The sequence below is a fragment of the Eschrichtius robustus genome, chromosome 1 (genome assembly GCF_028021215.1).
Source record: "Eschrichtius robustus isolate mEscRob2 chromosome 1, mEscRob2.pri, whole genome shotgun sequence".
In the NCBI taxonomy this organism is placed as follows: Eukaryota; Metazoa; Chordata; class Mammalia; order Artiodactyla; family Eschrichtiidae; genus Eschrichtius; species Eschrichtius robustus.
The window spans coordinates 36656270-36679850 of NC_090824.1; the positions used below are offsets into that span (position 1 = coordinate 36656270).

The following is a 23581-nucleotide window of genomic DNA, read 5'->3' on the forward strand; positions in this document are numbered from 1 at the left end:
CCTAACAGACAACTAACCACCTTTTCCCGGGTTCCAGGTGGGTTCTGGTGCTGAGAGAACAAATGCGCCAAGCTGGCCTGAAAGGAAACCTGCAAGCCTCTCTTAAAAAATAAGGTGTAACTAGGAAGTTTAAGGCCAGACCACCAGTGGCTCATTTCTATTCACTTTCCCTGCTCGGGGAAGTTTATTAAAAGCAGATAAATGGAATTTTGTGCTACAAGTCATCAGATGATCTCAAACTACTCTTGACTTTTAAAGATGACATCTTTTAAAAAAATTTATTTATTATTTTTATTTTTGGCTGTGTTGGGTCTTCGCTTCTGTGCGAGGGCTTTCTCTAGTTACAGCAAGCGGGGGCCACTCTTCATCGCGGTGCGCGGGCCTCTCACTATCGCGGCCTCTCTTGTTGCGGAGCACAGGCTCCAGACACGCGGGCTCAGTAGTTGTGGCTCACGGGCCTAGTTGCTCCACGGCATGTGGGATCTTCCCAGACCAGGGCTCAAACCCGTGTCCCCTGCATTGGCAGGCAGATTCTCAACCACTGCACCACCAGGGAAGCCCCATCCAAGATTTCTTAGCATGGCCCTTGTCTCTCCCAGGACTGGGGGCAGAAGCCGTTAGCCCTGGTGAACGAGGATGGCTCTGTGTGGTCTAGCCTCTCTGCTATCCCAGGGGAAACTGGCTGGCTGACAGAAGAAAAGAGTTTACTCTGAACCTGTAAAATGGCTCTTGGTGTCACTCTGTGGTCACACGTGATGCATTCCTCACTTATCTCCAAGTTTTCTAAACACACTCTACTATGAATATGGAGATAGTGAAGGGTTTGGCCTCGAGGAATGAGTAACCAGCTGGCCGGGCAGATAATATCTCCACTTCCCTCCCAGCCCCCCAAGGCAGTTCCAGCCACCTGCCAGTGACTCACAGAGCTGCCTCACCAAACTGAAAGGTACAGAGTACGGTGTTTCCCCTGTACCTACGTTCTTACTAGACTGAGTTCCTGAAAGGAGTCACTAAGGACTCTCTTCAGAAGGAGGAGTCCAGCCCTCCTTTAGTTACTAATTGTAGACTTTAGATTATATCCCTGTTCAAAGTAACACCCACCCATAGAGAGTCACAATCCAAAATTCTTAAAAAGAGACAGAAAAACTGCACTGCAGGTGCAGGCACTAATATATCCCCAGTCAGTCTTGAATGAACCAGCGCTTTAGGATTGATGCCATTTAATGCAAGCAGGCGAAGCATTACTCAAGGAAACAGGCACTACAGCAGGGAGTCCATGCTTCACTTTTACTTGCCCCACAGATTAAGTGTTTCTAACCTAGACTAATTAATTTTTTCCAGTGCCTAAGTCCATGGATTTATTCTGTTTCCCTTGGCTATATGAATTCATAAAATCCTTTATGAATTCATAAAATCCTTCAAATATGGGTCCTAGTTCTCCCAGAGCAAACAGAGGGGAGGGAGCAGTTTGGATAAGAAGGTCGCACCTATTATGTACCAGGCTGTTTATACATGTTCTCTCCTTTGACCTTCAAAGAACTGTTACTTCTACCTTACAGAGGAAAAAAATTGAAGTTAAAACAGATTAGACCATTTTCCCAAGGTCATATGGCTGTGAAGTGGCGCAGACAGGGTTCAAATCCAGAACACTGTTATTGTAACTGAGGCATCTGCTTATTCCTTATTTCTGCCTGGGAGATGGAGATTTTATGTTTCACGCCTTGTTGGTGATCAGTTTTCAAAATGTTTGATAAAGTCTGTGCACAAAGTTGGCCATTTTGACATAAACCTTCAAGGCTGTAAGAACCTTCAAGAAGAGTATGCTATAGGAAGGAGGCTTCCTAAAAGGTGAGGACAAAATGTTGCTGGTCATATCTGTATAGAGTATAATAGAAACTGTCTTGGAAGCTCAAGATGGGTCTCACAATGGTTCCTATGATAGGAACCTGACATCTGAACTTGGGGAGAGGAGATGAATATCAGCTGCAGCTGGTTTGCTTTGAGGTCATGGTGAGGGAATAAATGCTTCCCCAAAGATAGCTCCTTCGTGGCTCTGTGTGTGTGTGTTTGTGTACTAGGCCTCCAATGATAATTTAGCTATAATCTAACAAGTCCCTGAAGCTGACTGTGCTCTGAGTTCATTCTGAATATTGGGCAGGAGCTTGGAGTCGGGACATAAATGCCTGGGCCACCTGCTCTGTGCATTACCCGGCTGTGCCTAGATCATGTAAAGGTAGTTACTAAACGTTCACATAGTGCAGCAGGTAATAAAAGCTTGGCTTCAAAGTGCCTCAAAGCTCTTCTCATAACTTCTTCTCCCAGGAGAATCTTTTTAAGGCACATGATAACCTCTAGTTTTAAGAGGCTGAAGCTATACTTCTCTTTGAAGTAGGAGGAAGGTACTCTGGCCCATACCAGATGTCTGAGGGATTCAAGAAGCCTCTGGAATTGGCCTAACACACTGTACAGAAAGTTCAGAGCAGGAAGATGGAAAAGCAGGAAGAAGGGAACTGAAACCGAGCACAGATGTTCACCCCTTGCACTTTCTTGGTACAGTGCTGAGCACTCCAGCAACTGCATCTGAAGCTTCGTTACAGGACTGTTAGTTCACAGCTCAAGGCAGGAACTGTTAGCCCTTCCCACAGCCAACGGTCCCTTAAGCCGGCATGCCTGAGCAGTCACATCTCGGGGGCCTGGGGCCTGAGAGGAAGACGGATCACCAAGTACTTACTAATAAGCTCTTCAAGTTTAAGAAGCGTTCCTTCTTGAGGATGACCAGTGCGGCCAGGCCACAGAAAGTATAGCCGCCGTGGGCTTCCATCCCAGGCACCCCGCCAATTCCACCTTCCCAATTCTGACACCTGGAAGGAGATTGAGAAAAGCAGATTGAGTGTCAACCAATGAGCACAAGTGCAGGACCACCCTGGATGGCAAAGGATGAGTTTGCTTAGTTTAATGCAACTATATTCAATAGCTGTAACTATATTCAATAGCTGTAACTATATTCAATATCTTGTAATAAACTATAATGGAAAAGAATATGAAAAAGAATATATATATAAAACTGAATCACTCTGTTGTACACCAGAAACTAACACAACATTATAAATCAACTATACTTCTATTAAAAAAACAAACAACACTGCAACTATGAATGGAAAGATGCTAATTAACTTTTAGAAATGCCTTTTCCTCCAAAAAAAAGGAAACTCAGACATAGTCTACTAATGTAACAAATATAGTACCTCAAATCATTACTTTTTGGAAAAAGTTATAAAATCATACGTATAGTGTGATAACCATCAGGTTAAAATAAAATTGAAAAATAATTGCTAATTCTGGTTATCTTTTAGTACAGGTCTATTGCTGATATTTTTCCTCTTTATTTTTCTGTATTTTCAAAAAGTTCCTATAGTAAAAATATATACCTTTATAACTATTCAAAGTAAACTTATTTTTTTTAATTACAATTTCCTACATTTTCAAATTACTTTATTATCATAATAATTATTATTTGGGATTAGACTATATATTAAGAGAGTATTTTCTAGTCATAAAAACATGAGTAATCTTTGGCTCAGCAATATAGGGTCATTTCTAGGAATTAATCCTATAAAGTAAGTAAGAAATGTGTTCAAAAATCAGATTGTAAGAATGTTTACTGTATTCCCATTTATAACAGTGAAATATTAGAAACAACTCAGAAGCTCAACAGTAAGGGACTCGTTATATAAATTATGGTATATCCGTATAACAGAATACTACATGGTCATTTAAAATAATGCTACAGAAGTATACTTAAAAATGTTCCAAATACATTACATGAAAAAGTCATAAAATGATAATATACTGCATGATTTTTCTGGAATTCTGGAAGCAAATGAGTGGTTAGTGGTGGATTACAAGCAGTTAGATTTTCTTTTTGCTTGTTTATAATAAACATGTTTTATCTGTGAAATAAGAGATTTTCTTTTCAGTATATTTTCATATAACATAGAACTTTACTTCCAATGATCTACAGGTATGTACATAGAGTCACACTCCCTACAGGTGTGTCTGCCTCACAAATCCTGACAGGTGCACAGGTGGATGAGCACTTAATCCAACTTCCGGGTGGAAGAGAAAGGAACCTGTAATACCTCCTGTCTTCCAGGTACCTCTCGTTAAAGGAGAGGCCTTGGGAACTCAGAGGGCCTTTTCAGAGAGGCCCAAGGCCCAGGGAGATCACAGCACAGAGTGCAGAGTCAAGAACTGGCTACCATCCCCTGAACAGATTCTTCAGCATCCTCTATCCCCTAACCCCACCACCACCCAAAGACACACAATCCAAGTTTTCTTTCCAGTGCATTTGGCTTCACGGAGCATTGGAACAGCTCAAGTTTGAGAGGTCTGATGAGTGAAGAACATGCAAGGGACCTCTGAATTTTTTTTTTCTTAACTTACCTTTAAAAATGTTTTTTGAGTTAAAAAAAATAAAAATAAAACAGTATAAAAGAATAAACAATAAAAAGTTACGACTCCTGCTGAGCCTGGCCTCCTAGTTCCTCTCACCAGCTGAGTTTCTATGTCTCAGTCTCTCTTTCTCTCCACACATACACACATGCACACACACACAATATACATTTATTTACATATTCCACTTTCCATCCCTTTGTTTTTACATGCATGAGAGCAATTTAGAAAAATTCTTTGGGAGTATCTTCTAGTTAAATATAACTGATTGAACACAAGAGTCCAGTAAAATGAAAGTAAAGGAATTTTAAAAAAGGATAAATCCACAAGGGTAAAGAGAATAGGAGAGGATATGAATACAGACAGGAGATAACAAAATTGTGAAAGCTGGAAAAGGAGAGAGATAAGACGTAACTGACTTAACAGAACCGAGAAACCTAAACCAGCCCTGGGAGGAAAAGAGGGAAGAAGAAATAGAAAGCAAGGTGATATGTTCCGATGACAAGCCGGGGGACACAAGGTACCCCTAAAGTGGGATGAGTTTGAACCAAGTTGACTGGTGGTAAATTTATAAGAGAATCAGCTATACCTCCAGGTACCCAGCAGGAGATGGGAGGTTTCAGGGGCTGAATGAAGAGGGACTGAATTCCAGGATTTCCAGCACAGCTGGGAGCAGGTGGAGGCACTGTACTGAGCGGGGATTAAGTGATTCTAAGATCTGAGCACAGGCACCCTCAGCCCCTTTCCCTATGAGTGTTTCACAAAGCTGGCTGCTAACTTCATACCCCAACCAGGAATCTGGAAGATTCTTCTCTAGGGAAATGGATAAGCCCAAGGGAAACACCCTACAGATATTGGTATATGAGAATTCCCCCATGAATGGCTGCATCCCAGCCCACCCTGGCACACACAGTTTTTTTAGCACCTGACACTTAAATATGAACACCAGACATTTGAGCAAAGTCTCGTCCATGAAAGAGACTTTTATGTAAAACATGAAACAAAAATAAGACAAATAAACAAAAATAAATCGGAGGAAATAATGTAGGGAGCAGAAGTAAACTTTAAGTTATATCTTTAGATAAAATATTATATACAAAATAAAAACACTGCAAGGACAAATATCCCTGAAACAAGAACAGGAGAGAATATAAAAAGGAAGTATTCTTTATAAATGGAGATTAAAAGTTAAAACAGAACTGCAGAAATAAAAACTCAACAGAGGGATTAGAAGATAAAAGGTAAGGGAATCTCTCAGAAAGCACAATAAGAAAGATTAAGAGATGAAAGATAGGCAAAAAATTTTTGAAAAATTAGAAGACCAATTCCACTTATTGGATGTTATAAAAAGAGCAAACAAAGAAAATGGAGGGGAAGAAGTTATCAAAGAAATAATAGTTTCTTGGAAGTAAAGTACATGTAATTCTAGGTTGAAGATAACTGCTGAGTGCCCAGCACAATGAATGGAAAAAGAAATCCATATCATGGTTCATCATCATGAATTTTTCAAACAGCAAGAATAAGAGAAACAAAACAAAAACAAACAATGGATTGGGAATACAGTAGATTGGGAGGCAGTAAAGCACAGTGGTTACCCTAACAGGTTTTGGTCGCTTAATTTCTTTGTATTTTAGCTTAATGTCAAATGCAATATCCCATCATTTGCTATATATGGAAACTATGACATGGAGAAGTTAAACAATTTATCCAAGGCACAAAGCTAATAAATGACAAAACTGGGCTTCAAACCCAGGCAGTCAGAATTTCACATCTAGTTAAGTGCCTAACAAACCAATCCTGCAAATAACTATATACTCTGGACAAAACACACTAAAACAACTTCCCGAGGGCTAAGCAAACTGAAAAAAGCTGGAGATTTGAAAGTTGGAGCAGTCAGTCCCTCCCCTCCCCCACCTTATTTTTTTTCTTCCTGATTTGCCCTGAGGATGGCTACAGTAACCTAACAGTGGCAGCAGCAGGTCACGGGAAGGCAGCTGAAGCTAACAGAAGGCCCACCATGTTTCTGGCAAGAAGAACCAGGCTGACAGTAATTGAGGAGGAATCCCAGAAAGAGGAGAGCCAGAGAAGGAAAACCCAAATTCCATGTTTAAACTTTGCTTAAAATTTTACCTGACCCTGAATCACACATGCATTGGGCAAACTGAAAGCAGCTTCTGACCAAGAACGGATCCAAGACCTGAGCCCCTGCCCACTGCAGGTGTGTCTAACCAAGTTGATTGCCTGCTAAAGGAAAAATATCAACACTCTTTAAAGCAATCTAACAGAATCCAATCTCTACAATATAACATCACAATGTCCAGGGTACAGTCCAAATATTACTTGACATAGACACTCAGGCAAGTGAGACATGTCAACTCCAAGACAGCCAGATGTTGAAATGACCAGGCAAGAATTTTAAAGTAGATATTATAATTTTATATTTACCTCAGTGAAGTGAAGAAAAATACACTTGTAATGAATGAAAAGATGGGAAATCTCAACTGAGAAAAACAGAAAGTATAAAAAAGAACCAAACCCAGGTAGTCCAGATCAAAAGGCTATATACTCTCAATCTTTAAACTATCGCTCCCTTACTATTGAGTATTACATACCAAATCCTCAGTAAATGCTGGTTACCATTATTATCAGCCTTTTTAACAATGACACTGGTAGCCAGAAGATAATGGAGCAATGCTTAAAAATTCTGAAGGAATACAATTTATCCAGTTTCCAATTTAGAAGTCTCTAACCAAATAAACTATAAATCAAGTGTGAGACTAGAATAAAAATACATGCAAAATCATTAAAATGCACCTCCGAAGTTCTCTTTCTGGGGATCTGTTGGAATACGATATGTGATTCATTAAAATGAGTGAGTAAACCAAGAAAAAGGAGGACGGGGCTTTAACAAAGCAGAGAAGTGAAGTGAATTTCATGCTGAAAGGAAGCTTCTGGATGCCTGCTGTGCAGCAAGCTGAGAGCAATCTGTCCAGTCTGAAGCAGGAGGGCAGAGGCCACAGGAGGGATAACTCAAAACGCACTTGCACACACACATACACACACACACACACACACACAAAAGAGAACTGATACATTACCTGAAGTGTTTAACTGTATTGAGAATAATTTTATAGATCTGGCAGAAAATTCGGGAATTAAGAGGTAATAATTAATTCCAGGAAAGTAAAAGTTATACAAAAAAGTAAATATGATCATAGTATCTCATTTGGTTTAGCTGAAAATTGTATTTTCATAGTAGTAAGTACTACTTTGATAAAAATTAAAATGTAAAAAATAAAATAATACAGCTTGGATATAATTCCTCAACAGTATGTATAAATCTACTATACCTTTTTTTTAAATTATGAAATAATTTGAAGGATCCAGGAAAGTATAGCAAATAATATATAGAACATACATGTACCTAACACCTAGCTTTGATTTAGCCATATGCATTTCAGGTTTTTTTATTTTAAACAAACAATTACAGATACACTTGAAGTCTCCTGAGTAGAAGTACAGACCTCCCTTAATCTGATTTTCTTTACTTTCTCCCCCGAAGTAACCACCATCCTGAATTTGGTGTTTATCCTTCCCAGCATGTTTTTATATTACTACAAGTGATTCTCCCCATAAACAGTATAGAATTGTTTTGCATGTTTTCAAATTTTAAGCAAATGTGATCTGCATGTTTTCTTTAACATCCTCTTTTTTCCTCAACAGTGTTTTTGAGATTCACCCATATTGATACGTGTAGCTCTAGTTCATTCATTGTAATTGCTATATTATATTTCAGTATGACTACACCACAACTCACTTATCCATCTTGTGCTTGTGAACATTTAATCTGTTTCCAGCGTTTTACTATTATAAACAAGTCCTATGTTTGTCTCTCTCATGCATGTGGTGTGAGTTTCTGGAGAAGTGGAATTTTGAGTCATCAGCAAGGGCATCTTTGAGATATTTCCAAATTGCTCTCCAAACTGGTTTAAATCCATTTAGGCTCTGACCAATACTGTTTACCCAAGGTTTTGATCCTTGCCAATCACATTAAAGAAAGTTTGGAAAAAAAGAAAACTTTTAAAGTATTTTTGAAATGCACAATCTTTCAACCCAGACATCTCTTGTAATTTTATATTCCCTTCTCTGGTCCTTCTGCACTTTATTTTTCAGAAGTCTTGACCGCCTGCTGTCTAAGAGGCAGGACAAATCCCAGTTCTCTCACCTTGCGATCCATTCAGCAGTGCCCTCAAACAGGTCTGGAGTGATGATATTGGTCAGAGAAGCTACCGAGGCGGCACAGTATGCACTTCTGGAAGGACAGAAATAGAGGGGAAAGTGTTAAGCTTTAAGGAGGAGCTTGAACAAGGCTCACTGAACTTTTTGGACGGATTGCTCTCTGCCTCGTAAACTGTGATCACTGCCTGTCCTCACTTCAAGCCCACTGTCAGTCCTCCTGGGTCTCCAACCAGGAGCTCTGACATTCTATTTCGATAGAGTTGCTCATGGCACAGCCTCAGTGAAAGAACATGACATTCTATTCTCCCTACCTCCACATGGTCAAATCTACACCAGACGAAATAACAGCCATAACAATTCCTGTCAACAGTGAATTCAGCTCTTCTTTCAAAGGCCTACAATGGCTCCCAAAATTCCATGCTGTCATTCAGGTATTTCTGACATGCTCATTCAGTTGTCAGTACTGTTTTTAGATCCAGGACTTGTCTGTTTACGGCATGGACAAGTTAAAGGTTAACCGTATCTTTTCCAAACAGACACAACTCCAAAGCAGGCCGCCAGACCACACTGGCTGCTTAGACCAGGCAATAGGGACCAGAATATATGAGCCCACTCAGATCCATTCCTTAGGTTTCTAGAGCAAGAAAAGGGTTTTGATTTCAAGCATCCCACCAATACACACACACACACACACACACACACACACACACTCTTTAAAGAGAAAAGAAAGAACATGTCTTTTTTCTTCCCCCCCCCCCCCCATGTTATCCTACATGATTTGGAATAATTCTTGTCATTCCATCCTGCCAGCCCTAATTCTTCTCAGGACACCTTTTATTTCAGCTGATCCCTCTATTATGGAACACGTCTACAAACTGTCTTTTCTTCCCTTCCAGGGTCTTTTCAAACATCCAACATCTCAGCTCTGTTTTATGTTGAAGACAAAACCAGTTTGTTCTAATTCTGTTTACAGATCCTTTTTCTAAGGGCTCCTAAGGAATATAAAAGGGAGGAGAGAGAAGGGTCCAGCTTCCGTATTGTTCAATATGGACATAACACTAAGCCAAGTGCACTGAGGCTTTCCAGTGAGCCACAGGCATTATTCTCCTCCCAGCATTTTTATCAGCCTGCTCACACCGGCCAAAGGCACAGCAGAGGCTGAGTTATACCAGCGGGCATCAGAAGCATGAAGAGTCCTTTCTGCCAAATGTTACTATCTACCGTAAGCTAACTTCGAAAGTCTGACCTGACTGCTCTCAGGTCTCAAGCCTCTCAAAGGGCTTCAAAGGTATTTGCTCTTGAATCCGAACATAACCTCTGAGGCAGGGAGGCGGCGAATACAATGCGGTCGCCTCATAAATGGAAGACCTGAGACCTGCTGCCAGATCTCACACTGAGACGGGGAGCGAACAAAACACACCTTTTTCGAGCAACTTCTTCCTCTCTCCCTCTATCCAGACGTCACATCTCTCAGATTTGTCCACTACCCTCCATCTTCTCTGCTGTTACCCAAATCCAAGTCACCATTAACCTGGGTCAGTCTCCCTCTAGCCCTGAAACCAGAGGATTTTCACTAAAACACTACAGTCTATTCACTGCAACTGCAGAACTTCTAATAAAATACAAATCAGATTGTGTCACTGCCTACTTAAAACTTGTCAGTGGCTTCCCACTACCCTTAAAATAAACTCCAGCCTTCTCAAGGAGACTTCGGGGCCCCGCTGGCTATTCCCAACCTGGCCGTCCAGCTTCATTTCTCCCCCTGCCCACCAGGCCTCTGCACTTCAGCAACACTGAACTTCTCCTTTCCTGAACACACTCTATGCTCTGTCGCCAAAACTTTTGCAAATGCTGGCTCCCTATCTCCCCACTACCCGCCCAGAATGCTCCCGGTTATATAACCTAGATTAGGAGGTCAGGAGTACATAACTGTTCCTTTCTTAAGAACTGAGAAAAAAATGGTGCTTGCTATGAGTTCATTGCAACTGGATTAGTGGCAGTCCACAGGAGCTGTGAAAACCTGAATAAGCTCATATCAGAAACTGGAAGGAGTGGTGACAGACCTGAAAGATCAAGAGACCAGTTCTGCCTAACCCAGAATGAGACAAGCTAGCCTCCAGATGCCAAACTGTCCCCATCAACTGCTGCTTCTCCTCAGGTCAAATCCACTCAACAGCACTCAGGAGTAACGGCTGATGCTTCCAGGCAAAGACAATTAAAGGAAGACAAAGTGAAAAGTGATGGAACTGGGGCACTAGAAACCACGCAAAGCAGGGAAACTGCATGAGACCTGCCAGGTATCATTCATCATTCACATCTTTAATCCTCTGTAAATGAAAAGCATGGCTCGAATGGCAAAACATTACCAGAAGAGCTCGGGTAGAGGAGGAATATGGCTACAGTGCTCGTCAGTGAAACAAACCTATTTTATTGGAGGGGCTTCCTAGCATTTGTCTAGCACATATAAATAAGAAAACAGAAGGAGAGAAAGATAGACAAGATGAAAAGGCAGAGGGCTATGTACCAGATGAAGGAACAAGATAAAACCCCAGAAAAACAACTAAATGAAATGGAGATAGGCAATTTTCCAGAAAAATAATTCAGAATAATGAGAGTGAAGATGATCCAGGACCTCGGAAAAAGAATGGAGGCAAAGATCGAGAAGATGCAAGAACTGTTTAACAACGATCTAGAAGAATTAAAGAACAAACAAACAGAGATGAACAATACAATAAATGAAATGAAAACTACACTAGAAGGAATCAATAGCAGAATAACTGAGGCAGAAGAATGGATAAGTGACCTGGAAGACAGAATGGTGGAATTCACTGCTGCAGAACAGAATAAAGAAAAAAGAATGAAAAGAAATGAAGACAGCCTAAGAGACCTCTGGGACAACATTAAACGTAACAACATTCACATTACAGGGGTCCCAGAAGGAGAAGAGAGAGAGAAAGGACCCGAGAAAATACCTGAAGAGATTACAGTCGAAAACTTCCCTAACATGGGAAAGGAAATAGCCACCCAAGTCCAGGAAGTGCAGAGTCCCATACAGGATAAACCCAAGAAGAAACACGCCAAGACACATAGTAATCAAATTGGCAAAAATTAAAGACAAAGAAAAATTATTGAGAGTAGCAAGGGAAAAACGACAAATAACATACAAAGGAACTCCCATAAGGTTAACAGCTGATTTCTCAGCAGAAACTCTACAAGCCAGGAGGGAGTGGCATGATATACTTAAAGTGATGAAAGGGAAGAACCTACAACCAAGATTACTCTACCCAGCAAGGATCTCTTTCAGATTTGAAGGAGAAATCAAAAGGTTTACAGACAAGCAAAAGCTAAGAGAATTCAGCACCACCAAACCAGCTCTACAACAAATGCTAAAGGAACTTCTCTAAGTGGGAAACACAAGAGAAGAAAAGGACCTACAAAAACAAACCCAAAACAATTAAGAAAATGGTCATAGGAACATACGTATTGATAATTACCTTAAACATGAATGGATTAAATGCTCCAACCAAAAGACACAGGCTTGCTGAATGGATACAAAAACAAGACCCATATATATGCTGTCTACAAGAGACCCACTTCAGACCTAGGGACACATACAGACAAAGTGAGGGGATGGAAAAAGATATTCCATGCAAACGGAAATCAAAAGAAAGCTGGAGTAGCAATACTCATATCAGATAAAATAGACTTTAAAATAAAGAATGTTACAAGAGACAAGGAAGGACACTACGTAATAATCAAGGGATCAATCCAAGGAGAAGATATAACAATTATAAATATATATGCACCAAACACAGGAGCACCTCAATACATAAGGCAACTGCTAACAACTATAAAAGAGGAAATTGACAGCAACACAGTAATTGTGGGGGACTTCAACACCTCACTTACACCAATGGACAGATCATCCAAACAGAAAATTCATAAGGAAACACAAGCTTTAAATGACACAATACACCAGATAGATTTAATTGATATTTATAGGACATTCCATCCAAAAACAGCAGATTACACTTTCTTCTCAAGTGCGCACAGAACATTCTCCAGGATAGATCACATCTGGGGTCACAAATCAAGCCTCAGTAAATTTAAGAAAACTGAAATCATATCAAGCATCTTTTCTGACCACAACGTTATGCGATTAGAAATCAATTACAGGGAAAAAAAAACATAAAAAACACAAACACATGGAGGCTAAACAGTACGTTATTAAATAACCAAGAGATCACTGAAGAAATCAAAGAGGAAATCAAAAAATACCTAGAGACAAATGACAATGAAAACACGACAATCCATAACCTATGGGATGCAGCAAAAGCAGTTCTAAGAGGGAAGTTTATAGCTATACAAGCCTACCTCAAGAAACAAGAAAAATCTCAAATAAACAATCTAACGTTACACCTAAAGGAACTAGAGAAGAAGAACAAACAAAACCCAAAGTTAGTAGAAGGAAAGAAATCATTAAGATCAGAGAAGAAATAAATGAAATAGAAACAAAGAAAACAATAGCAAAGATCAATAAAACTAAAAGCTGGTTCTTTGAGAAGATCAACAAAATTGATAAACCATTAGCCAGACTCATCAAGAAAATGAGGGAGAGGACTCAAATCAATAAAATTAGAAATGAAAAAGGAGAAGTTACAACAGACACTGCAGAAATACAAAGCATCCTAAGAGACTACTACAAGCAACTCTATGCCAATAAAACAGACAACCTGGAAGAAATGGACAAATTCTTAGAAAGGTATAAGCTTCCAAGACTGAACCAGGAAGAAATATAAAACATGAACACACCAATCACAAGTAATGAAACTGAAACTGTGATTAAAAATCTTCCAACAAACAAAAGTCCAGGACCAGATGGCTTCACAGGTGAATTCTATCAAACATTTAGAGAAGAGCTAACACCCATCCTTCTCAAACTCTTCCAAAAGATTGCAGAGGAAGGAACACTCCCAAACTCATTCTATGAGGCCACCATCACCCTGATACCAAAACCAGACAAAGATACTGCAAAAAGAGAAAATTACAGACCAATATCACTGATGAATATAGATGCAAAAATCCTCAACAAAATACTAACAAACAGAATCCAACAACACATTAAAAGGATCATACACCATGATGAAGTGGGATTCATCCCAGAGATGCAAGGATTCTTCAATATACGCAAATCAATCAATGTGATACACCATATGAACAAACTGAAGAATAAAAACCATATGATCATCTCAACAAAACCATATGATCATCTCAACAGATGCAGAAAAGGTTTCTGACAAAATTCAACACCCATTTATGATAAAAACTCTCCAGAAAGTGAGCATAGAGGGAACCTACTTCAACATAATAAAGGCCATATATGACAAACCCACAGCAAACATCATTCTCAATGGTGAAAAACTGAAAGCATTTCCTCTAAGATCAGGAACAAGACAAGGATGTCCACTCTCACCACTATTATTCAACATAGTTTTGGAAGTCCTAGTCACGGCAATCAGAGAAGAAAAAAGAAATACAAATTGGAAAAGAAGTAAAACTGTCACTGTTTGAAGATGACATGATACTGTACATAGAGAATCCTAAAGATGCCACCAGAAAACTACTAGGGCTAATCAATGAATTTGGTAAAGTTGCAGGATACAAAATTAATGCACAGAAATCTCTTGCATTCCTATACACTAATGATGAAAAATCTGAAAGAGAAATTAAGGAAACACTCCCATTTACCACTCCAACAAAAAGAATAAAATACCTAGGAATAAACCTACCTAGGGAGACAAAAGACCTGTATGCAGAAAACTATAAGACACTGATGAAAGAAATTAAAGATGATACCAACAGATGGAGTGATATACCATGTTCTTGGATTGGAAGAATCAATATTGTGAAAATGACTATACTACCCAAAGCAATCTACAGATTCAATACAATCCCTATCAAATTACCAATGGCATTTTTTACAGAACTAGAACAAATCATCTTAAAATTTGTATGGAGACACAAAAGACCCCGAATAGCCAAAGCAGTCTTGAGGGAAAAAAACGGAGCTGGAGGAATCAGACTCCCTGACTTCAGACTGTACTACAAAGCTACAGTAATCAAGACAACATGGTACTGGCACAAAAACAGAAATATAGATCAATGGAACAGGATAGAAAGCCCAGAGATAAACCCACGCACCTATGGTCAACTAGTCTATGACAAAGGAGGCAAGGCTATACAATGGAGAAAAGACAGTCTCTTCAATAAGTGGTGCTGGGAAAACTGGACAGCTACATGTAAAAGATTGAAATTAGAACACTCCCTAACACCATACACAAAAATAAACTCAAAATGGATTAGAGACCTAAATGTAAGACCGGGCACTATAAAACTCTTAGAGGAAAACACAGGAAGAACACTCTTTGACATAAATCACAGCAAAATATTTTTTGATCCACCTCCTAGAGTAATGGAAATAAAAACAAAAATAAACAAATGGGACCTAATGAAACCTAAAAGCTTTTGCACAGCAAAGGAAACCATAAACAAGACAGAAAGACAACCCTCAGAATGGGAGGAAATATTTGCAAATGAATCATCAGACAAACGATTAATCTCCAAAATATATAAACAGCTCATGCAGCTCAATATTAAAAAAACAAACAACCCAATCCAAAAATGGGCAGAAGACCTAAATAGACATTTCCCCAATGAAGACATACAGATGGCCAAGAAGCACATGAAAAACTGCTCAACATCACTAATTATTAGAGAAATGCAAATCAAAACTACAGTGAGGTATCACCTCACACCAGTTAGAATGGGCATCATCAGAAAATCTACAAACAACAAATGCTGGAGAGGGTGTGGAGAAAAGGGAACCTTCTTGCACTGTTGGTGGGAATGTAAACTGATACAGCCACTGTGGAGAACAGTATGCAGGTTCCTTAAAGAACTAAAAATAGAATTACCATATGACCCAGCAATCCCACTACTGGCCATATACCCAGAGAAAACCATAATTCAAAAAGACACATGCAGGCTTCCCTGGTGGCACAGTGGTTAAGAATCCGCCTGCCAATGCAGGGGACACGGGTTCGAGCCCTGGTCTGGGAAGATCCCACATGCCACGGAGCAACTAAGCCCGTGCGCCACAACTACTGAGCCTGAGCCCTAGAGCCCACAAGCCACAACTACTGAGCCCACGTGCCACAACTACTGAAGCCTGCGCGCCTAGAGCCCGTGCTCCGCAACAAGAGAAGCCACGACGATGAGAAGCCTGTGCACGGCAACTAAGAGTAGCCCCTGCTCACCAACGAAGAGTAGCCCCACTCACCGCAACTAGAGAAAGCCCACGCACAGCAACAAAGACCCAACACAGCCAAAAATAAATAAATAAATAAATAAATAAATAAATAAATTTATTAAAAAAAAAGACACATGCACCTCAATGTTCATTGCAGCACTATTTACAATAGCCAGGTCATGGAAGCAACCTAAAAGCAACCTGAATGCCCATCGACAGACGAATGGATAAAGAAGATGTGGTACATATATAGAATGGAATATTACTCAGCCATAAAAAGGAATGAAATTGGGTCATGTGTAGAGATGTGGATGCATCTAGAGACTGCCATACAGAGTGAAGTAAGTCAGAAAGAGAAAAACAAATATTGTGTATTAACGCATATATGTGGAACCTAGAAAATGGTACAGATGAACCGGTTTGCAGAGCAGAAATTGAGACACAGATATAGAGAACAAACGTATGGACACCAAGGGGGGAAAGCGGCAGGGGGGTGGTGGTAGTGGTGTGATGAATTGGGCGATTGGGATTGACATGTATACACTGATCTGTATAAAATGGATAACTAATAAGAAAAATAAATAAATAAAAAATAAACATACACAGGTTATTTGTGAGTAAAAAAACAAAAAACAAACAGAAAAACAATTATTGGGCCTCTTTGAACTCCAGAATTCAATGGACACCTCTTATAGAAAAAAAAAAGAAAACAGAAGGAAACCGGCTCCAGAACGAATAAGTTAGAGAGTAATCATATCTGAAAAAGGTATGTGATAAAATGCCAAAGCAATCTTGCCAGGGTTTGTTTGCTTTCACCTATAATCTCAGGAAACTTTAAAAAGCTAAATTTGGAGTACCTGTAGAACAGGATGAAAATGTAGAGACCAAGAGGGGGAAAACATTTTTTAACTTTTTTCTTAAGACGTCAACACAATACTGCTTTTCCTCAATAGTTATATTGGCTTCACTGGCATACACAGTGTAAAAACAAGACCACAGGCCCAAAAGGGAGTCCCTTATGCTAAACTCTACATTGCCAAATGGTGACTTCATTATGGTTTCTGCCCTCCCAGAAATGGAATCTTAAACCCGTCAATCAGGACTCACCTGATCAGCACCAGTGAGGTGATCTGCCTGGTGGACATAGCCAACCCGCTTTTTCGTCTGGTTTAACTTCCTTGTCCCTGCTCCCTTCTGCCCATAAGAGTTTCTCATTTTGTACAGCTCCTCAGGGCTCCTTTCTATCTGCTAGATGGGATGCTGACTCATTCAAATCAATTTTTGCTCAAATAAATTCATAGAATTGTTAATAGGCCTCCATTTATCTTTTAACAACAGATACCGGGATATTGTGATATAAGAAGAAATATGTATTTGGTCTTCTCCTCAGCACAGAGCTCATAAAACCCATGGAATTTCCTGACTGATGGGCGATAGGAGAGCCTTGTTATTCATAACATGTGCCCTTCGACCACACCTGAGTTTATGCTAATGAGGTGACTCCTGGAGGATGAGGGCTGGTTGCCAGAGGCACCAACCATGGAATTCGAGGGTTGGAACTTTCAGGCCCACTCCCCAGAAGACTGAGTTAATCGCCAATGGTCGATGAGTTCATCAATCATGCCTACATAGTGGAGCCTCCATAAAAACCCTAGGTGAAGGAATCTGGGGAGCTTCTGGGCTGTGGACGCACCCCTGTGCCTGCTGGGAGGGTGGCACATCCCAACGTCACGGGGACATAAGTCCCTACGCTTGGACGTTTCCAGCCCTCACCCTATATACCCCTTCATGTGGCTGTTCATTTGTATCCTTTATGACATCCTTTATAATAAACTAGTTAAACAGTAAAAAATTCTCCTGAGTACTCTGAGCTCTCCTAGCAAATTATTGAAATGAGGAGGGGGTCGTAGGAACCCCTGATTTGTAGCCAAGTCAGGCAGAAGTGTGGGTAACTTGGGAACCCACTGCTTGTGACCACTGTCTGAGATGGGGGCAGTCTCGTGGGACTGAGCCCTTAACCTGTGATGTCTGTGCTAACCCTGGGTAGTTAGGGTCGGAACTGTTTAATATGAGGAAAAAACACCCCGACATTTCATGTCAGAAGTGTTTTGAGTAGACAGACAGTTCTCCAGGTACCTAGGTTTCCAGATGCCTAGTCTACTTTTATGGTTTGAACAGACAGGTTACAGACAGAAGAATATCCTTCACTGAAGGTCTTTGCAGCCCGGTTACCTACTTTTATCTGCAACGTGTTTTGTGCTCCACAACTTTCGTGTTTTTTTCTTCCCCTATACTTTCAAACCAATAGTTAAGCCAGAATATTAATCAACTTGTGTAGAGGAAAATACATTTACAAATAGGCAATAAGATGGCTTTGATATAGAAACCTCATAAAAAATGTATTTATCAGACTAAGGAATAATAATCTGGTATAAAATCTCAATGATCCACTGCCTTTGAGTAATGACTAATTCAGTGAATTCCCTATATGCTTCATAGGCAACCTCCTGCCAGGTGAGTAAACTACTTGCTAGGTACTTGTAATTCTTGAGAAAAAAAATGATCATTTTGAGCCAGCTGGTTCCAATCAGTTCATGCAACTGTTTTTCATACACCTTACTGGCCCCTAAGGGTTTCTGCACCACCCAAAGCAATTCTCACACAGTTGTTAAACATTCTCATGATTTCATCAAATTCATTCAGAAAATATCTCCCATTCCCAAGTCAGAGAGATGAAAGATTATATTACACTATACAGTTACATCTTACAGTATATCCTTTCATACCAAACAAATGTATTTTTCACTTTTAAAACAAAAGCATTTGATTTTGTTTCTGTGTTACTTATATTTTGGCGTTTACATAAAAGAAGTCAAGTGACAGTGACCCCTGAGGACATCTGTATCGTATTTGCAGTGATTATGAACTGTGTCGCTGACACTTTACTCTGCATGTCATTCGGTGAGACAAGGCAGCAGCTTCCCTGTGTTGTTCCCCGGGCTTGGCATCTCTGATGGCAGATAAACCCGAGAATCTGCCGACGCAGCAGCCTGAGAAAAACCCCACTCACCTCACGTCCACCTCACCTCCAACATGCATGAGAAAAGAGCCATCGGGTTGCTTCAGCGAGTACAAATACTGGAGAAGCTTCTCTCTGAGAAACGAACAGGAGAGAGGCAGGAGATGGCGACGGTCGGTGAACGGTCAGCAGGCGGGAGCCCAGCTGGGTGTCCAGCCCTGCCGGCTTTGACTGTACCTGTTAATGACATCATAGGCCTCTTCGGTGCCAATGATGCACAGCGCGCTGACTGCTGCGTACGTGGGCGCAAGGTGTGGGTACTGGCCAGGGCCCCCTCCAAAGCCACCTTCTGGGCTTTGACACAGCTCCAGGAACTGACACACGCTAAGTACACAGCCAAAGGGAAAGACAAGGTCAGACAGCATTAATTTCAAAACACCGAATTCCACCAGTCCATGCCTTTCCAAGCCTCCGCCCTCTTCAGAAGGGAAGAAACCTCCCCTCCCCACCTAGTGAATATATACTGAATACAGTTAACACCTGTAAAGGGCCTAATTCTCTAATGATAGCCTGATTCTCTATCATCAGCTTTGTGTGCCCTCCTTTCTGAGTTTTGTATTTAAGCATTTGCCTAGTCGTGAAGCAAGGAACATAAGGCCGGGCAGAAACACACAGCCTTTCTTAGAACTGGGAGTAAGTCTCATGCTTCTTGACCCAATCTTTCCCATACTCTTCTCTCAATTTGCCACCCTGGATCTACGGAACCAGCCCATTCTCCTTGCCTCTAGGGTATCTCCCAGGCTTTGGATTTTGCCTAAATCGTGGTCATACTCAATTGCTGGTCTAGAGCCATCACCTAGGCCTACCAGGAATATTTAAAGAGGTGCCTTCTCACTCCCATTTCCGTGTAAGCCCCAGTGGGCTACTGATTTTTACTCCGCTCACCGACAAGAAACAAGCTTCCAATGGAGTCTGCCTCCATGGTTAGGAGAATAAGAAAGAGGTGGGCTTCTGCTTGCTCAGCTCACTGTGGCAAACTTAAGCACTGCTGACTCCTATCACAGGAATGCATCCCAGGCTGTAGGCTTTTGGAGAGTTTCTCACAGAGGCTCCAGCTCCTTCACTGAGGGAAACTGTTTATTGAGGGTTGGCCTCCAAGCCCTTGCTTCCAAGCATGGCATCAGTCTGCCCAGAAGTTATCTTCTTGCTTTAAGTGAAACCAAGAGAGCCCCTCTTTGTCTAAGGTCCTCTAAAGTTTATCGGAAAGGGGTGCCCCCGGAGAGTCCTGGTTCTCAAGCTGTTTCCGCACAACGTAGCAGGAACACAGCTTCCTACTAGGACAAGTCCTCAGTTAAGAGAACCAGCTGCAAATCTGTGTCCTTCTAGTGCTCAGACAGCCTTCTTTTCCTGGGCTCTTTTGTCTCATTTTTTCTTATCTACTGCTGCCAGAGAGATCGCACAGACTCTACTTAATCTCCACTAAGACACAAGTTGATTGCGCCTCTCCCACGTCATATTTGATGACTTTTGATTTCAGACCTGCCATTATCTGGGCAGGGACAGCCATAGAAAATGCTGCTGACTTCCTAGTAAAGCCCTGAAATCATCACAGGTTAAAAGCAATCCACACTCACTTCATGTTCCACCCACAATTTTACTGTAGGAAACACAAGGATTGAAACTGAAGTTGATAATCAGAGAAGGAAGACAGTTCTGTGACATGTTTTTAATAGCAATTAATTTTTGCAGAGAAAAATGAGTTTTTTACTAACATGTTTCCCAAACCTTCATCAATTCTTATCCTATTTCCCAGAAACAAATAGCTAGTAAACTCCTGGTCTAACAAAAGTTGGCTGCACTAGCATACAAAAAGTTTTCTGATCACAAAAATAAAGTTTTTTGGCTGACGTAAAACTTAACAGCACATTTTAAAAAAGAAAACGGAAAAGAGTCATCTAGTTATCCATTCCCTTCCCCAGCTCCCATGACAGAATTATGGCAAATGCAATACTCCTGACCCTGTAGCCTAAAGTCTGGAATGGGCCGGGATCGGAATGTACCAGAGACACCATTAAATCACCCCTCCACACCAACTGCCCCCAGCTGACAGGCTGCATCTGACTGACTGAGGGCTATGTGGGGAACAGGGGTTGGGCTCTTCTTGAGTCTGAGACACTTCCGTACTATAGAACATTCTGATCCAGAGTCTTTCCAACTTGTACCTTAAGGACCTGGCAAACTGACAGTGAAGCTACCAGCTGTCGTGAACAGAACTCCTAGCAATTCTGAAAAGCAAAATGTGAATGATACTTCTAACGATCCAAAGGGAAAGAAAAACTTGTCTTAGAGACCAGAAATCCACCAACTAATTTTAAAAATCACATGTGGGAAACACTGAGCAAACACCAAGAGTGGCACACTTTGTGAAAAACAAGTATTCATAAATCACTCATTTAGTCATATGACTGAAAGATCTAGTAGATCAATTTTCTTTCAAGTCAGCAAGGCATTTCATTCTCGCTTACATGACGATTTCCAGCAAAGTGGGAAACTATCTTCCAGATCAGGGATTAAAAACCCCAAATGTGTAGATCAGAATCACTGGAGGGCTAGTAAAGAACACAGACCCAGACTTGCTGAAGCAGGAAAGAGCTGGGCCTCTGTATTTTTACCAAATTCCCAGGTGATGTGGATACACACGAAGTTTGAATACCACAAGTCTTTGCTGTATAATTAGAATCACTTTGGGGATGTTTAAAAAAAAAAAAAAAAAAAAAAAACCCACGCCCAGGCCACACCTAATACCAATTAAATCAGAGTCGCTGAGGGTGGGCCCAAGTGGCAAGAGTTTTAAAAATTCCCCATGTGACTCCAATGTACAGCCAAGTGTCAGTGCTTCTCAAACTCGAGTGTGCGTGGAAGTCACCTGAGGATCTTGTCAAACTGCAGATCTAATTCAGTAGAACTAAAGGGACCCGAGATTCTGCATTTCTAGCAAGCTCCCAGGTGATGGTAATGCTGCTGGTCTGGGGACCACATTTTGGGTAGCAATGTGATATATCTGCACTGTCCAATAGGTAGCCACTAGCCACATGAGGCTTTTTAAATTTCAATTTAAATTAATTAAATTTAAAATTAAGCTCCTCAGTCACACAAGCCACATTGCAACTGCTCAATAGCTACATGTGGCTAGTGGCTGCGATAAATTATAGAACATTTCCATTACCTTGTTAAGTGCTATTGGACACCACTGCTTTATCATCCAACTATTAAAAAGTGTGTAAAACCTGTCAGAGGATTAAGTTCAAAGCAAGATTATCGATGATTTACTTGGACTTTCAGGGGATGGTTGAGGACTGCCTTAAAGTGGTTGATTCTGGACATCACTGTCACGAGCGCGGATGGAGGACTCAAAAGCATGCATAGTATATAAGCAAATAATACATAACGAGCAGGGAAACCCTCCAAGGAGAGAAAGTCCAGAATAATATAAAACAAATCAGAAGCCAATAAGAATAAAACAAACGAAACAGGTGTAAGTAGCAAGTGATATACTTAGAGATGGCAGGAGTAGGGGGGACGAATAAAGCATATAAATGTGAGAAATAACTAGGAACACAGCAGAAAAAGGACCAGAGGTTAGGGTCCATGACTTGTAAACAATAAAGAAAATGCTTTTTCAAAGCATCATAAACACAGTGTTGGTCAAAACTATATCTGGCTCAAGCCTCCATTTTCCAACTCAAAGGAATTTCAGAATAGAGTTGTAAAAATGGCTAAGTATAAAAGTGATTAAAAGGCTTACCATTAGAGAAAACCACAGTGCGGAAGCTACTCAGCAAAATACCTCAAGTATACAAAGGGTAATTATGCAAACTTTCTAGTAAAGAAACAAAAATTGAAGCTAATCTGCAGCAAGAAGAATTTAGGTTAGATTTAAGAAAAACTTCAGCACCAGACAGGTTACCACAGATAGACTTAAGGCCTAGAATAAGTTAGAAAGAATGATAGCTTTGGAAATAGGCACAGTCATCCTTGGGCAGATGACTTAGGAGCAGATGCGAATGCAGGATGGATGAGTTGACATCGGGCTAAGACATCCATGCTAAGTCTTCCGATTTTCATACTGTAAGACAGCTTCAGCTGATACAAGGGAGAGGAAAACTCCTTCCCTGGCAGAGGAGAGCAATGAACAGGGGAAAGACAGGCAGTCTCTCCTGTTGATTCCAGGAGGCCAGTGTCGCCCTGGGGAGGACGGCAGGTTATCTGATTTCATCAAGAGCTGGCGATGCCTGGTGTGCTGCTGTTTTGGAAGTGCGGTCAAGTCTGAAGTTGGTTATTTTAGAGCAGGGTTTCTCCACCGTGGCACTAGTGACATTCTGGACTGGGTAATTCTTGGTTGTGGGGACTGTCCTGGGGAGGATATTTCGCAGCTTCCCTGACCTCCACCTACTAGATGCCAGCAGCACCTGGCCAAAAAAACGCCCAGAAGACAAATGACCACGTAAGGTATCTTCACTGAAGGATAAGGAAACAAATTAAATTTAAAAGGAAAGATATTT

At 40.8% G+C, this 23581-nt stretch overlaps 1 protein-coding gene across 1 annotated transcript in view; it reads right to left on the minus strand.

Annotated features, from left to right (window-relative positions):
• FNTB (farnesyltransferase, CAAX box, subunit beta) overlaps window positions 1-23581 on the minus strand; it is a 74040-nt gene that overhangs the window by 13934 nt on the left and 36525 nt on the right. The window contains exons 5-8 of the mRNA XM_068544046.1: window positions 19257-19403; window positions 19071-19154; window positions 8678-8764; window positions 2732-2861 (exon numbers count right to left, since the gene is read on the minus strand). Of these exons, the coding sequence (XP_068400147.1) occupies window positions 2732-2861; window positions 8678-8764; window positions 19071-19154; window positions 19257-19403 (448 nt within the window). The remainder of the gene's footprint in view (window positions 1-2731; window positions 2862-8677; window positions 8765-19070; window positions 19155-19256; window positions 19404-23581) is intronic.